We start from the raw sequence: 16,493 nt of genomic DNA, 5'->3' as shown, positions 1-16,493 counted from the left end.
ACAAATTCATGAAAAGCCTTCCATGAGTGCAAGTGTGATTTTGTTTACCACTTTACATTCAGTATGCATTCACACCTACAAAATATTTTGACAAGAAATCAGAAATTTTAATTTTTGTCAGTTATGTTAAATCTAACTTAGCTGTCAACATAAAGATTCTATCTCATTTACTCTGTGGTCTCCAGAAAATCTAGCACATAATGGGTAGACCGAAATATTTATTAAATGAAAACACAGAGCAGGGGTGGGGGGGTTGTAGGCAGAGCAGGTTGCACCTGATTACCTGGATAATAATAAACTGCACAAAACTTCAGTCAGATTAATACTGAAACTGCCTTTTGCTTGGGCTCTTTTCTCTTGCAGAAGAAGGATGACCAAGAAGATGAACAAGGAAGAAATGAGAAACAGAGGCCTTTGCTTAGCAGCTAAAGGCCACCTTCTGTAACATGCAATAGTCTACAAGTGGCCTTGAATTCTACCATGATTCAGTGACAGAGTTCCCTCATGTCTTCTACCCAGGTCGAAGTCCAGCAAAATTGCGACTGTCCTCTTTACACTTGCAAGACCATGCTGCTTCTGCATTTGCCTGTTGTATGAGATTTACGTTTGTTTTAAAGCAACATTTTGTTTCAGTTGGGCTAGTGGCCATACACGGCACTAGCCAGTCCATAGTGAGATGGCTCCTCATGGAGAAGGCTTGGCTTGAGGCTGAGGGTCTTTAACCCACATGCACAAGACAGTTGCCATGAGGGGATGGAAGCCAGGCTAATAACCAAGTGCCGCACAGAGTTCCTATCTGTCCCTCACCATTTTCAGCTGGCAGGATTTGAGCATTTTAGGGCTTGGGAAGATAATATTACTAAATCTACTAAAATACAGCACCTATCCTTATAGGCTTTGGCCAGTTGCTGAGCAAATTAACTTCACAACTGAAGTGGGCCACACTGGCCTGCGTGGTCTCCCACTCCTCTTAGAATTTGTGAGTGTGGGGCCTACTGGAGGACAGAAGTTGGGAGGAGGGGGAGGATCAGGAAAAATAACTGATACTAGGCTTAATATGTGGGTGATGAAATAATATGTACAACAAACTTTCATGACACACATTTACATATGTAACAAACCTGCACATCCTGCACATGTACCCCTGAACTTAAAATAAAAGTTAAAAAAAACACATCACATAAATAAAATTAAAAACAAAAATCACACGATAGTCTGAACAGATACAGAAAAAGCATTTCAGAAAATCCAGCATTTCTTCATTATTAAAACCCTTCAGCAAAATCGGCATAGAAGGGACATACCTTAAGGTAATAAAAGCCATCTGTGACAAACCCACAGACAACATTATCCTGAATGGGGGAAAGTTGAAAGCATTCCCCCTGAGTACTGGAACAAGACAAAGATGCCCACTACGTTCACCATTTCTTTCTTTTTTATTTTTTTTTGGGACAGAGTCTTGCTCTGTCGCCCAGGCTGGAGTGCAGTGGCATGATCTCGGCTCACTGCAAGCTCCATATCCCAGGTTCACGCCATTCTCCTGCCTCAGCCTCCCAAGTAGCTGGGACTACAGGCGCCCGCCACCACGCCTGGCTAATTCTTCATATTTTCAGTAGAGACGGGGTTTCACCGTGTTAGCCAGGATGGTCTTAATCTCCTGACCTTGTGATCCGCCTGACTCGGCCTCCCAAAGTGCTGGGATTACAGGTGTGAGCCACCACGCCCGGCCCCACGTTCACCACTTCTACTCAACATAGTGCTATTCACTACCACATTAGTTGTAAAAGCAAGACTGGAAACATAACAAATGGATACCCATAATGGGTGCTTAAGTAATTTTGGGAATAGTCATAGGGTGCAGTACTTTATAGCTCTGAAACAATACAATGCATTTACATTTGAAATGTGGAATGATAACTAAGGTGAATTGCCCAGTTATATATGGGGCAATATATATATATATGCAGGGGGCAGAGAACTTTGTGTAAACATGATCATGCATCAGCATGCATTCCAGGCACATGTTTCTACTTGCACATAGATTGTAGAAATGATATGCAAGCAAAAATGTTGACTTGGTGTTTGGAAGTTCAGAGTGGAAGGGAAACTTCCTTGCTAACCCTTTATGATATTTATTATTTCTAACCGTGAATATGTAATACATTTAGAAATCTTAGCTAACAAGAAAAGCCTCTGGTCCTGGCCTCCTGCTGGCACATATTATGTCGACATGGTCCTGTCATGCTAATGTGTGCAAACTGAGAAAAATCCAAGAATGGGAGTCTGCTTTTTTCATCATACAAATAATTGTTAATAGAAATAGTATGATAATTATTGATCATTGATATACCATGCATATTCTACTAGATAATAATAAATTTCTGACATTTGAACTATACTTACACATGGAAATTGAAATATATGGATGAAATATTGTGGCTTATAGAGGCAAACAATTGTTTTATTGTCATTTTACAAACTGATCATCATTCCTCAAGGCACGGGTCCATGTGATATTAAGTAGCTTGTTATGTTTGGGAAGGGCAGTGATGACCACAAGCATGACTTCAACTACTAAAGTACAATGGAGATTTCAACAATGTTTTGTTTAATGTTTAAATATTTCATTGGGTTCCCAGGTTTTTTCTCACCCTAATAGCTCTCACCCACATCATGTGGGTCCCATTAATACAGATACCTCCAAATGCACCACTCTTCCATTATATCCGGTCAATTGTTGATTACCCTGGGCCTATGATGGGGGGAGGGCAGGGGCTGCTGGCCACCTCCTCATCTACAGTAAGAGTCAATGAGCAGTTAAGTGGATACTGAAAACCATTTATCCTGCTGGAGTGAGAAATAAATGGTTTCTTTTTTATTTTTATTTTTTTAGGTGGAGTCTCGCTCTGTTGCCCAGGCTGGAGTGCAGTGGCACGATCTCGGCTCACTGCAAGCTCCGCCTCCTGGGTTCATGCCATTCTCCTGCCTCAGCCTCTCGAGTAGCTCAGACTACAGGCGCCTGCCACCACGCCTGGCTAATTTATTTTTTTTTGTATTTTTAGTGGAGATGGCATTTCACTGTGTTAGCCAGGATGGTCTCAATCTCCTGACCTTGTGATCTGCCCGTCTCAGCCTCCCAAAGTGCTGGGATTACAGGTCTCCGCACCTGGCCATAAATGGTTTCTTTCAATAGGGTAATAAAATGCATCTTTTCCAAATTATTTATATGACTCAAGGCCCATCTCAATTTCAGATGTGATTAGCCTCACTTCCTGATTCTCACCAAGGTGTGTAATGTCATCCACGGCCCAGTGCAGAGGAAAACAGGTGTTGCCGTCAAACTGCCAGGGTCCCATCCTGCCTCCTCATTCACTCCGGGAGCTCCCTTTAAGCTAGGAGTCAACAGCGAGGATGGAAACATGAGTGCTTCTGAAAGTCCTAAAAGTTCAGAGACAGACTGTCAATTTCTCCTCCACCCCTGGGCACACACCGGGAGAACTCTGTCTCCAGGTTGAAGGAAGTGCCTGTGAGAGAGTTGTGTCCCTCAGATTCTGTTCACCACAGGTGACACTCGATGTGACCCCAAACCTCTTCTGCACAATCCCAAGGAGTGCTGACTAATCCAACCCAAAGGCTGTTAAAGGCTGTTTGGCAGAGGCAGAAAAGAAAAGGCCAGGTGTTCTGGGAAAGACCACCTTCACATAACACAGCACCCTCATAGCCCAGAGAGACAGTTCTTACTATTATGCCAATAAACCTGGAAAAGACCAAATCCAATATGACACATATTTCCTTTTTTGTTTTGATTTCATGCCTCCTCCCTCAACGTCCCAAGGAGCATGGATACCCCAAAGGCCCCTGGGAACTCTCTCCCATTGGATCTTACATGGAAAGTAGTTACCTACCTGCAAAATCCTCATCATCAGATATGCTCTCCACAATCAAATCTGTAGAAACACAAACATCAAGATAAGTCATTAGAGAGAGGCCCATCCACTCCTCCCACCCCAGCTGAAGCCCGGGTGCTTCACACAGGATCCCCTGATGTTTCCTCTGCTTCACAGACATCCCTATAGCCTCTCTGGACATTGTTTTATTCTTGCAAAATCATTTGTCTCACCAGACCCCAAATCCTCCTTCCCAAAAGGAGCCCAGAATCAGGTTTCTGTACCCTAGAGACAAAGTTTTTCCCTCAGGAAGTGAGTTATTTCAGGGTACGTACCGTTCTCCAGTGTCAATGGCTCCTGCAATTATAGAAAAGAAAACATTAGGAGGGTGAAATGTTGCCATGCACGTCACACAGATCTGATATTCTCTCAACAACTTGAGAAAATTAGAAGGGGTATAGTGATTGAGTCAAAGATCGAAGTCCCCCAAAACTAGCACGGAGGACACCTGTGGAAAAGACAACACCTTTTCCCACAGAATGTATCTTTAAAGTGCATTTAGATTGGCAGTTGCATAACTCTTAATCCACAGGGGAAAACTGCTGTGGAGGGAAACACCTCTACATTGCAGTGGATCGTGGATGCTGCCATCTACCACGCCCCAGTGTGCCCGGCATGGGTTGATGAGAGGTTGCCAATCAATAGCACCACACCAAGGGAATTGCAGATGGCATAAATAACCCACACTGGCAGATGTTCATGTCTACATCTGATTGGAAAGAAGCCAGGAAAGCAACATTTCTGTTCAAGACAAAGGAAAGTGTTTTACCTTGGTAGCATCTTCTTTTTTACAGATGTATCGTACAGCATCCTCATTAGTGATGTCGTATACAGTGTCCTCATAAGAGATGTCTTCTATAGTGTCCTCATTAGAGATGTCATGTACAACAGCCTCATTACAGATGTCTACAGCGTCATTAGAGATGTCACGTACAGCAGCCTCAGAGATGTTTACAGCATCCTTAGAGATGTCACATACAGCAGCCTCATTAGAGATGTCATGTACAGGAGCCTCATTAGAGATATCTACAGTGTCCTCATCAGAGATGTCTACAGCATCCTCATTACAGATGTCGTATACAGTGTCTTCTTCAGAGATGTCTTGTACAGCACCCCAACAAAGAGCTAGGAGAACACAGAGTAAAGGTCAGTGCCCTGGTGGTGAATCACCCAGGGAGCTTGCTTGGTGTGGGTGCATGGAGGTGGCTGATCACAGCATGGGCCGAGCTGATGCTAGGCCATCCTCCCACGTGGACCTGCACTAGTGAAGCCAAGAGACATGACTCAGAACACTTTCTGCAGTGGGAATCAGTTTCCAGGTTCAGATATGCATTATCCAGTGAAGTGGGGAAATATAAAAAAATAGAAATTGACAAATTCATGAAAAGCCTTCCATGAGTGCAAGTGTGATTTTTTTTGTTAACCACTTTACATTCAGTATGCATTCATACATACAAAATATTTTTACAAGACATCAGAAATTTTAATTTTTGTCAGTTATGTTAAATCTAACTTAGCTGTCAACATAGAGATTCTATCTCATTTACTTTGCGGTCTCCAGAAAATCTAGCACATAGTGAGTAGACCAAAATATTTATTAAATGAAAACACAGAACAGGGGTGGGGGGCTGGTAGGCAGAGCAGGTTGCACCTGATTACCTGGATGATAATAAACTGTACAAAACCTTGATCAGATTAATATTGTTCTTGTTTATTTTTTTATTTTTTATTGATCATTCTTGGGTGTTTCTCGGAGAGGGGGATTTGGCAGGGTTACACGACAATAGTGGAGGGAAGGTCAGCAGATAAACAAGTGAACAAAGTTCTCTGGTTTTACTAGGCAGAGGACCCTGCGGCCTTCAGCAGTGTTTGTGTCCCTGGGTACTTGAGATTAGGGAGTGGTGATGTCTCTTAACGAGCATGCTGCCTTCAAGCATCTGTTTAACAAAGCACATCTTGCACCGCCCTTAATCCATTCAACCCTGAGTGGATACAGCACATGTTTCAGATAGCACAGGGTTGGGGGTAGGGTCACAGATCAACAGGATCCCAAGGCAGAAGAATTTTTTCTTAGTACAGAGAAAAGTCTCCCATGTCTACCTCCCTCCACACAGACGCGGCAACCATCCGACCTCTCAATCCTTTCCCCACCTTTCCCCGCCTTCCACTCCACAAAACCGCCATTGTCATCATGGCCCGCTCTCAATGAGCTGCTCGGCACACCTCCCAGACGGGGCGGTGGCCGGGCAGAGGGGCTCCCCACCTCCCAGACGGGGCGGTGGCCGGGCAGAGGCGCCCCCCACCTCCCGGACGGGGCGGCTGGCCGGGCAGGGGGCTGACCACCCCCACCTCCCTCCTGGACGGGGCGGCTGGCCGGGCAGAGGGGCTCCTCACTTCCCAGTAGGGGCGGCCGGGCAGAGGCGCCCCTCACCTCCCGGATGGGGCAGCTGGCCAGGCGAGGGGCTGACCCCCCCACCTCCCTCCCGGACGGGGCGGCTGGCCGGCGGGGGGCTGACACCCCCACCTCCCTCCCCGACGGGGCGGCTGGCCGGGCGGGGGGCTGACCCCCCCCACCTCCCTCCCGGACGGGGCGGCTGGACGGGCGGGGGGCTGACCACCCACCTCCCTCCCGGACAGGGCGGCTGGCTGGGCTGTGGGCTGACCCCCCCACCTCCCTCCCGGACGGGGCGGCTGGCCGGGCTGAGGGGCTCCTCACTTCCCAGTAGGGGCGGCCAGGCAGAGGCGCCCCTCACCTCCCGGACGGGGCGGCTGGCCGGGCGGGGGGCTGACCCCCCCACCTCCCTCCCGGACGGGGTGGCTGGCCGGGCGGGGGGGCTCCTCACTTCCCAGTAGGGGCGGCCGGGCAGAGGCGCCCCTCACCTCCCGGACGGGGCGACTGGCCAGGTGGGGGGCTAACCCCCCCACCTCCCTTCCGGACGGGGCGGCTGGCCGGGCGGAGGGCTGACCTCCCCACCTCCCTCCCGGACGGGGCGGCTGGGCGGGCAGAGGGGCTCCTCACTTCCCAGTAGGGGCGGCCGGGCAGAGGCGCCCCTCACCTCCCGGACCGGGCGGCCGGCCAGGCGGGGGGCCAACCCCCCACCTCCCTCCCGGATGGGGCGGCTGGCCGGGCGGGGGGCTAACCCCCCCACCTCCCTCCCGGACGGGGCGGCTGGCCGGGCGGGGGGCTGACCCCCCCACCTCCCTCCCGGACGGGGCGGCTGGCCGGGCAGGGGGCTGACCCCCCCACCTCCCTCCCGGACGGAGTGGCTGGCCAGGCAGAGGGGCTCCTCACTTCCCAGTAGGGGCGGCCGGGCAGAGGCGCCCCTCACCTCCCGGACGGGGCGGCTGGCCAGGCGGGGGGCCGACCCCCCCACCTCCCTCCCGGACGGGGCGGCTGGCCGGGCGGGGGGGCTCCTCACTTCCCAGTAGAGGCGGCTGGGCAGAGGCGCCCCTCACCTCCCGGACGGGGCGACTGGCCAGGTGGGGGGCTAACCCCCCCACCTCCCTTCCGGACGGGGCGGCTGGCCGGGCGGGGGGCTGACCTCCCCACCTCCCTCATGGACGGGGCGGCTGGGCGGGCAGAGGGGCTCCTCACTTCCCAGTAGGGGCGGCCGGGCAGAGGCGCCCCTCACCTCCCGGACCGGGCGGCCGGCCAGGCGGGGGGCCAACCCCCCACCTCCCTCCCGGACGGGGCGGCTGGCCGGGCTGGGGGCTGACCCCCCCACCTCCCTCCCGGATGGAGCGGCTGGCCGGGCAGAGGGGCTCCTCACTTCCCAGTAGGGGTGGCCGGGCAGAGGCGCCCCTCACCTCCCAGACAGGGCGGCTGGCCGGGCGGGGGGCTGACCCTCCCACCTCCCTCCCGGACGAGGTGGCTGCCGGGCGGAGACGCTCCTCACTTCCCAGATGGGGTGGCTGCTGGTCGGAGGGGCTCCTCACTTCTCAGACGGGGCGGTTGCCGGGCAGAGGGTCTCCTCACTTCTCAGACGGGGCGGCCGGGCAGAGACGCTCCTCACATCCCGGACGGGGCGGCAGGGCAGAGGTGCTCCCCACATCTCAGACGATGGGCGGCCGGGCAGAGACGCTCCTCACTTCCCAGATGTGATGGCGGCCGGGAAGAGGCCCTCCTCGCTTCCTAGATGGGATGGCGGCTGGGCAGAGACGCTCCTCACTTTCCAGACTGGGCAGCCAGGCAGAGGGGCTCCTCACATCCCAGACGATGGGCGGCCAGGCGGAGACGCTCCTCACTTCCCAGACGGGGCGGCGACCGGGCAGAGGCTGCAATCTCGGCACTTTGGGAGGCCAAGGCAGGTGGCTGGGAGGTGGAGGTTGTAGCAAGCCGAGATCACGCCACTGCACTCCAGCAAGGGCACCATTGAGCACTGAGTGAACGAGACTCCGTCTGCAATCCCGGCACCTCGGGAGGCCGAGGCTGGCCGATCACTCGCGGTTAGGAGCTGGAGACCAGCCCGGCCAACACAGCGAAACCCCGTCTCCACCAAAAAAATATGAAAACCAGTCAGGCGTGGCGGCGCGGCAGGCTGAGGCAGGAGAATCAGGCAGGGAGGTTGCAGTGAGCTGAGATGGCAGCAGCAGCTTCGGCTCGGCATCACAGGGAGACCGTGGAAAGAGCGGGAGAGGGAGACCGTGGGGAGAGGGAGAGGGAGAGGGAGAGGGAGAGGGAGAGGGAGAGGGAGAGGGAGAGGGAGAGGGAGAGGGAGAGGGAGAGGGAATCAGATTAATATTGAAACTGCCTTTTGCTCGGGCTCTTTTCCCTTGCAGAAGAAGGATGACCAAGAAGATGAACAGGGAAGAAATGAGAAACAGAGGCCTTTGCTTACTAGCTAAAGGTCACCTTGTGTAATACGCAATAGTCTACAAGTGGCCTTCAACTCTGCCGTGATTCAGTGAGAGTTCGCTCATGTCTTCTACCCAGGTTGAAGTCCAGCAAAATTGTAACTGTCCTCTTTGCAACTTGCAAGACCACACTGCTTCTGCATTTGCCTGTTGTATGAGATTTACACTTGTTTTAAAGCAACATTTTGTTTCAGTTGGGCTGGTGGCCATACACTGCACTAGCCAGTCAATAGTGAGATGGCTCCTCATGGAGGATGCTTAGCTTGAGGCTCAGGGTCTTTAACCCACATGCACAAGACAGTTGCCATGAGGGGATGGAAGCCAGGCTAATAACCAAGTGCCGCAAAGAGTTCCTATCTGTCCCTCCTCACCATTTTCAGCTGGCAGGATTTGAGCATTTTAGGGCTTGGGAAGGTAATATTACTAAATCTACTAAAATACATCACCCATCCTTATAGGCTTTGTCCAGTTGCTGAGCAAATTAACTTCACAACTGAAGTAGGCCACATTGGCCTTCGTGGTCCCCCACTCCTCTTAGAATTTGTGAGCGTAGGGCCTACTGGAGGGTGGAAGGTGGGAGGAGGGGGAGGATCGGGGAAAATAGCTGATATTAGGCTTAATATATGGGTGATGAAATCTGTACAACAAACTCTTCATGACACACATTTACATATGTAGCAAATCTGCACATCCTGCACATGTACCCCTGAACTTAAAATAAAAGTTAAAAAAAAAAGGATCTGTGAGCTGACCCAAACACCTCGGGATCTTTGTGCTTTTCACACACTGATGACCATGCCGGTCCGTGGGGAGATGAGCCTATAACTGCCCTGGGTTGTGTGACCATGGAGGCCCCTTTATGATGATGGGCAGTGTCTGGGGCCTTTTGAGCTCAGTGCTTTAGGGCTTATACATGAATGCTGGACTCCCTGTGTGGTGGTGAACACCCCCATGACTAAGTGCATGCCAGCGTCAGCACTGGCCCACACTCCTGGGTTTGTGTTTTCACTTTTTCATTCAGGAACTCTGGAGCTGGGGCCACTCCCTTGGCCCTTCAGGTTCTCCACCTGAGCAGTGGCGATAAGAAGCCAGACCCAGGAATGGCTCTGTTGAGGGTGGAGGAGTCACTGTACAGACAGAGTAGAGTGAGGGTGGATTTTATTGTTAGAAGTGGACACTGGCGATTGGGCTGTATAAATGGGAAATCTCTCCTGAGAAAACACACAGCCTCACCTGTACAGAAACACACACATTCACACCACACGATGCAGCCTCACACAAGACACCACCAATCCTCAAGCACCCAACTCAGCACCACCCAAAAGGGAGCACAGCTGCTTCCTCAAAAATTGGCCTTAACTTTTCCCTGGGGAATTCAGGTTTTTAAAAAAACACTTCCCCTATGCTTATTCCTATCACGATCCCAGGATCAGGGTGGCTCTTCACATTGAAACCTGCAAAGATGCCACACTTTTCTTGGCATCCAGATTGTTTTCTTGGCAAGTAATTCCAGAATACTTACCAGAGCCAAACCTCAGAGGGGCCACCTGCACCACCTGCAATACAGAAACAAGAATTTATGAGGGGTACGTCTTGTTGTGGATTGTTTGCACAAGGCTCTGTTTCTCTCAATGAATATTGAAAACTTGATCAGAAAGTGTAGTCAACTTCAAGGCTCCCCAAACAAGGGTAGGATACACACTGTAAAAGACATCAACTTCTGGATGGTGGATCTCTCAGGTCCACATAGGTTGGCCAGTGCAAAATACTGAATCCAAGGAGAAGACATTGCTTCCAAGGACAAGGACCCAAGGATACAGTCTACAACCTGCAGCCATCACAGCTAAATGCCGTTTTAGATTACATATCAGTTGCTAAGAGTCACTTATTCCACCCCCTCAGAAAACTGCATTTAATACCTGTCATGGACATTGTCATTTTTTCACATGTAAAGTCAGTTGAAAAAGAAAGATGCCAAGAAAGGAACATTTCTATTTCAGGGAAAGCAAGGCAACCTTACCCTCGCGTCGACCGGCCTCTCTCCATCTCCTCTGTCCTTGTGAGCTGGAGGCTCCTCAGAGGCTAGGAGGACACAGAGCAACGGTTAGTCATAGATGCTTTTATTCATGAGCTATTCAGGGAGCTCTGCTTAATGTGGACAACAGGACAGTGTGTGTGGATGTGTTTCATTAAAAGCACAGCTTGAGCTGCTGCTAGAAAATCTTCCCTCATGGAAAGACAGGCAAGAACGAGGAGCCGAGGAGCAAGAAATGGAGTCCCTGGCATTTTGCTGATGGCAACTTAAGGCAACGGCAATGAGTCAGTCTACAAATGGCACTGAAGCACACGCTATAATTTGATGACAGTCCCACCGCTCACACTGTGAGGTTTGAAACCCAGCTAAATGATTTTCTAAACCCTATAAAACAATATTAGCTTGTAGGATTGATGTCCCAAGACCATTTTTACCTCTGTGGATCCACAGTGGCTGTCACTGCAGTTATTATGTGTTTTAGCATTTTGCACTTGAACAAAAGCAAAGTTTAACAGACAAATTGGATTCAATTCTAGGCAAAACAGTTTATTGTATTTATTCACTAATCCTTTGTTATGACTGCTGATGAGAGAATTAGAAATACCAAAATTATATCCTTTAAAATTAATTAAAGCATAATTATAATCACACAATATTTTTTCATCCAGACCTCCTTTTCTTTGTCATGCATGCATATTAATTGAGGATGGAGAATATCTATGCTTGTTCAGGCCAGCCAACATAGGACAGTTTACTTCAAGAGAGGAGACATGGGTTGAATGCTGGTATGGTTTAACTCTGCAGCACAAACAGTTGCAACAAGTGTGGTGAACTAATCACCAAACAGCCCTTTGCTGCTTTATCATTGTGCCTTATGTGTAGCTTGCAGGATTTGATTACACCTATGTTTTGTGGTGATAATACTTTCAACTATTCCTAAAATACTGCTTCAGTATTATCTGTTTGGGGTCAACTGCTGAGGATTTCATACAAATTAATGAAGTTTGTGAATCTAAAGTTCTACACAAAGGGGGAAATATTTGCAAATCATTTATTATGTAAGAAAATAAAATTTAGAATATATGTTAAACCTCTCAAAAATCTACAACAACAAACTAAATAAAAATCAGATGACTCTTTAAAAATGGGCAAAAGACTCGAACATACATTTCCCTAAAGAAGATACAGCCACAGATAGTAGCACAGGAAAAACTGCTCAGGATCATTAGTCATTATGGAAACACAAATGAAAAACACAAGCAGACACCAATATACACCTACTAGGATTATTTAAAGGAAAATAAGTGTGAACAAGGATGTAAAGGAATTGTAACCCCGATACATTGCTGGTAGAAATGGATAAAGTTGCAGCCACTGTGAAAACCAGTCTGCAGTGGCTCAGAAGGTTCAATACAGAACTCCTGTTAGACCCAGGAATTCTACTCTTAAAGAATAGAGAACGGAAATCAAACAGATGTTTGTATACTAATGTTTGTAGCATCACTTTTCACAGGAGCCAAAAGGTGGAAATAATCCAACCATCAATGAACAAATGATTGTAGTAAAAGCAAGGTGGTCTGCATGCAGTGTTACATCATCCATCTGTAAAAAAGGAGCACAATTTTGATAGATGATACATGGGTGGACATTGAAAACATTATGCTTAGTGAAATACGACAAGACACAAAAGGAATATATTGTCCAATTGTACTTATACGAAGTGCCTAGAATAATCAAATTCATACAAGAGAATATAGGATAGGAATCACCATGGGCTGGAAATAGGGGGAAGGTGCTATGTTGCCTACTGTGGACAAGGTTTTGTAAGAAATCATCAAAATTGTGGGTGTAGATAGTGGTGTTGGGTATGCAACCCTGTGAATATTTTGAATGCCACTGAGTGCACACTTTGGTTAAAAGGTTCAAATGATTATTTTATTATACATATTTTCCCACAATAGAAAACACCCACAGCCAAGCCCAGATGCCAGTCTTGCTAGCAGCCTTCCTTTACCTTCAAGATTAGGCCATCATGCTATACCTCCAACATGTCCACACACACCAAGGCACCTCGCTCACGCAAGGTGTGTGTCCTCCAACAAAGTTTCACACTCTAAACCCAGATAACTTTTGAAACCCAAGTTCTGTTGATCCCCTACTTCAGGTGCTCCATAGATGCTCCTTTGTCTACAAAACACTGCCTCAGACAATTAAATAGTCCAAAGTGACCAGCAGAATTTTTATGTTAATTCTGACATTGTATGGTTAGTACAAGTGTTTTCCCCTTCAGATTTATGTCTTTGTTACTGATAAATATAACTGATAATGCTTTTGTCAGCTATGTTGCCAAGCATATTTATATAAAAATATACTCAGATTTTTTTCAGAATTTGACAAAGATGATAGCAACAATGATAATCTCATTTGTTTTATACTAATCTTTACGTGTTACTTTCATCATTTCTTACATGTTGGGGACTACCATACATTGTACAGTAAAATTAGTGCTATGCATCATGGTAGGAATATAAATTGGCAAAGCTAATTTAGAAAACAGTTCTCTTGTTTCTCAAAAAAATTAGGCCGGACGCAGTGGCTCATGCCTATAATCCCAGCACTTTGGGAGGCAGAGGTGGGTGGATCACCTGAGGCTAGGAGTTTGAGACTAGCCTGACCAACACAGCAAAACCCTGTCTCTACTGAAAACACAAAAATTATCCAGGTGTGGTGGCGTGTGCCGGTTGTCCCAGCTACTCGGGAGGTTGAGGCACGAGAACTGCTTAAACCTGGGAGGCGGTGGTTCCAGTGAGCCGAGATTGTGCCACTGCACTCCAGCCTGGGTCTCAAAAAAAAATAATAATAATGACCAAAATGTCATGTGTATGATGCTCAAAGCTACGTTACTCATCATAGAAAAAAACAAAAATAATTAAATGTCCATTAACTGATAAATGAATAAACACTAGCTGTATGAGTAAACACAGCAGACTATGAAGGAAAACACATGACCAGCACGTGCTAACACGTCAATTAACTTCAAACATAGTATGCTAAATGAAAGAAGTCAGGTTCCAAATACATATATATATGTCCATTTCTATTAAACAAGCGGGAAATTTATGGAGATGGACTATCATAGCAGTATTGCTTAGGGCTGGAGATGGGAGTGGGGATTCACTGCCAGTGCGCAAGAGAGAACTTGGGTGAGGGAAACATATTTAAATTAGATCATGGTGTTGGGTGCACACAGTATCAATTTAATAAAGCATCAAATTGTAGACCTTTTCAGTGGGCAAACTTTATGGTGGGTTCACACCCAATATAGGTGTTAAAAATAAATTAATGTTACGGAAATTCTTGTCAGGTTTTTAACAAGCCAAGAGTTATGCTGTTACAACAGCATTAATTCAAATGGTTGTCACAGGTCACTTAAAGTTTATAAGATAATTGTCCTGTAAATATATAGCGAATGTTATCCATGAACTTCCTGAATCTATTGCAATAATCACATTTTCTCTCCATTAACCTTTTGAGTTAGCTAATTTTATTTATTGCATTTTCAATGTTAATCCACCATTTCATATTTTGAGATTAATGAACATTAGTCAGAATTTACAGTATTTTAAAATATCACAGAATTTAATTTACCTTATCTGGTTTTGGTTTCAAGACTATACTAGCCATTTCATTTAATTGTACATGTAGGGTATTCTAATTTATGGAAAACTATTACATCTTCCTTGATTTTTTTTCTTTTTTTAGAAATTACTTCTAGGGATCTATATGGTAGAGTCCATGGAGAATTGTTTTAATTCTTCATTCATGTCTTCAGTGGGTATAGGATTGGTCATATTGGTCATAGATTTCTGCTCTGATTTCAGTAAGAAACCTGTGGAAGAACCTGAAGGGTGGGATCTTTGAGGGAGCCTAAGACAGAGCAAGACAAGCTAAGAAGGAGGGCAGTGCCACAGAACTGTTATTGATGCCCCCTCACCTAGATTGCAGAAGAGACATCAAGCTGTAGACACTGAGGTGCAGGAAAACAATGGAGCACCATCAGAGAAAGCAGTGCCCAGGAACAAGGAGACACTGATGGTGGCAAGGGGCAAAGACAGCTGCCACGAGGCTGTTCACATGAGGGTCTCAGGCTGCATAGACACCCACACCAGCTGAGGGGTCCTGGTTTTCATAAAGTGTGTGGCTCAGCCAGGCCACCAACAAGCAGTTCACAAACAGTAGTAATACGACACTTTCCAAAGACCTTACTTGAGTAACACGGTTATCCTCACAAATTTCCAATCAGGATGGTCGCACAGTTCCTCCTGCTTTAGGACTCAGAGCCTGCCCGTGGTCACAGTGGGTAGGTGCAGACTCTGAAGATGCACTTTGGTCAGAGACCCCGCTGAACTCTGTCTAATGAGGACCTCCGTCCTGTCTGCTGACCACTGGTCAGAGGTGCAGGCTGCACTGGGGAGTAAGAATGCCACCTTCTCAATGTTGGGAAAACTCCCTGCTAGAACTGAGAATGGCCCTTTCTAAACAGAAGGCAAGCTCAGACTAAAGAAGGAGGCCGACCACATCAGGTTGGCAGATTGCCAAAGATTCACTCAGGGAGAGCCCAAATCCTGGGCCATCTTGGGTGGTGGCAAGACGAGGTAGATGACTGCTTTTGCAACACATACCTGACAACAACAAATCAACAACTGTAAAAGAGCCACAAAATCCCCAAATATTTGCAAATTAGCAATGCACTTTTAAATAACTCATGGGTTAAAGAAGAAGTCTCAATAGAAAATTAAAAATACTTTTACCTACATTAAAAGAAAATGTGACTTGGCAAGATTTCTGGATGTAGCAAAAGCAGTCCTTAGAGAGAAATCTACAGCATTGGATGCAATATACTAAAAATCACAAGATCTAAAATCAGTAATATCATGTTTCAATTAGGGAACTGTAGAAAATAGAGGAATGCAATGGAAAGCAAGTAAAAGTAATAAACAACATCACAGAAATCAATAAAATTAAAACACTGAAATCATCAGAAAATCAATAAAACCAAAAGCTGGTTCTTTGATATGCTCATTACAATGAATGAATTGATATGCAGGCTAACCAAGAAAAAGAAGATAACACAAATGACCAATTTCAGAAATAAAAGAAGAGCCATCTCTACTGAACTGTTAGGCATTAAAAAGAATATTATGAACAGTTCTATGACCGCAGTTTGATAACCTCAGTGAAATGTATCAATTCCTTGAAAGGCAATCTTCCCAAGGTCACGCTAGAATCCTAATTTGAATAAACTTATGTCTATTAAATAAGTTGAATTCACATTCAGAGCATTCCGAAAAAGAAAGCACCAGGCCCAGATGGTTTCTCTCATGAAATCTACTGAATTCTTCAACAGGTGAATAAAAAGACAAAAATTCATTTAATGCAATATTATTTGGTGATTTAATGTGCCATTTTTTGCCATTAAGGCATAAAAAAGACATGAAAGCAGCTAAAGTGTACATCAATTTAGTGCAATAAATTCATCTGAAAAAACTACATAATATATGATTCCAACTATATGACATTCTGGAAAAGGCAAAGCTGAAGCGATAGTAAAAATATTAATAGTTGCCAAGGTTTCTGGAGAAAGAGGACAGAGATTA

At 46.8% G+C, this 16,493-nt stretch overlaps 1 protein-coding gene across 1 annotated transcript in view; it reads right to left on the bottom strand.

The window, feature by feature from the left end:
* LOC101139703 (uncharacterized) overlaps positions 1-16,493 on the bottom strand; it is a 52,473-nt gene that overhangs the window by 11,851 nt on the left and 24,129 nt on the right. The window contains exons 8-12 of the mRNA XM_055350949.2: positions 10,822-10,883; positions 10,324-10,357; positions 4,717-5,072; positions 4,223-4,244; positions 3,906-3,947 (exon numbers count right to left, since the gene is read on the bottom strand). Coding sequence (XP_055206924.1) covers positions 3,906-3,947; positions 4,223-4,244; positions 4,717-5,072; positions 10,324-10,357; positions 10,822-10,883 — 516 coding nt within the window. The remainder of the gene's footprint in view (positions 1-3,905; positions 3,948-4,222; positions 4,245-4,716; positions 5,073-10,323; positions 10,358-10,821; positions 10,884-16,493) is intronic.

Source organism: Gorilla gorilla, chromosome 13, assembly GCF_029281585.2.
Source record: "Gorilla gorilla gorilla isolate KB3781 chromosome 13, NHGRI_mGorGor1-v2.1_pri, whole genome shotgun sequence".
Taxonomy (NCBI): domain Eukaryota; kingdom Metazoa; phylum Chordata; class Mammalia; order Primates; family Hominidae; genus Gorilla; species Gorilla gorilla.
This window is presented reverse-complemented; position numbering and strand designations above follow the sequence as displayed.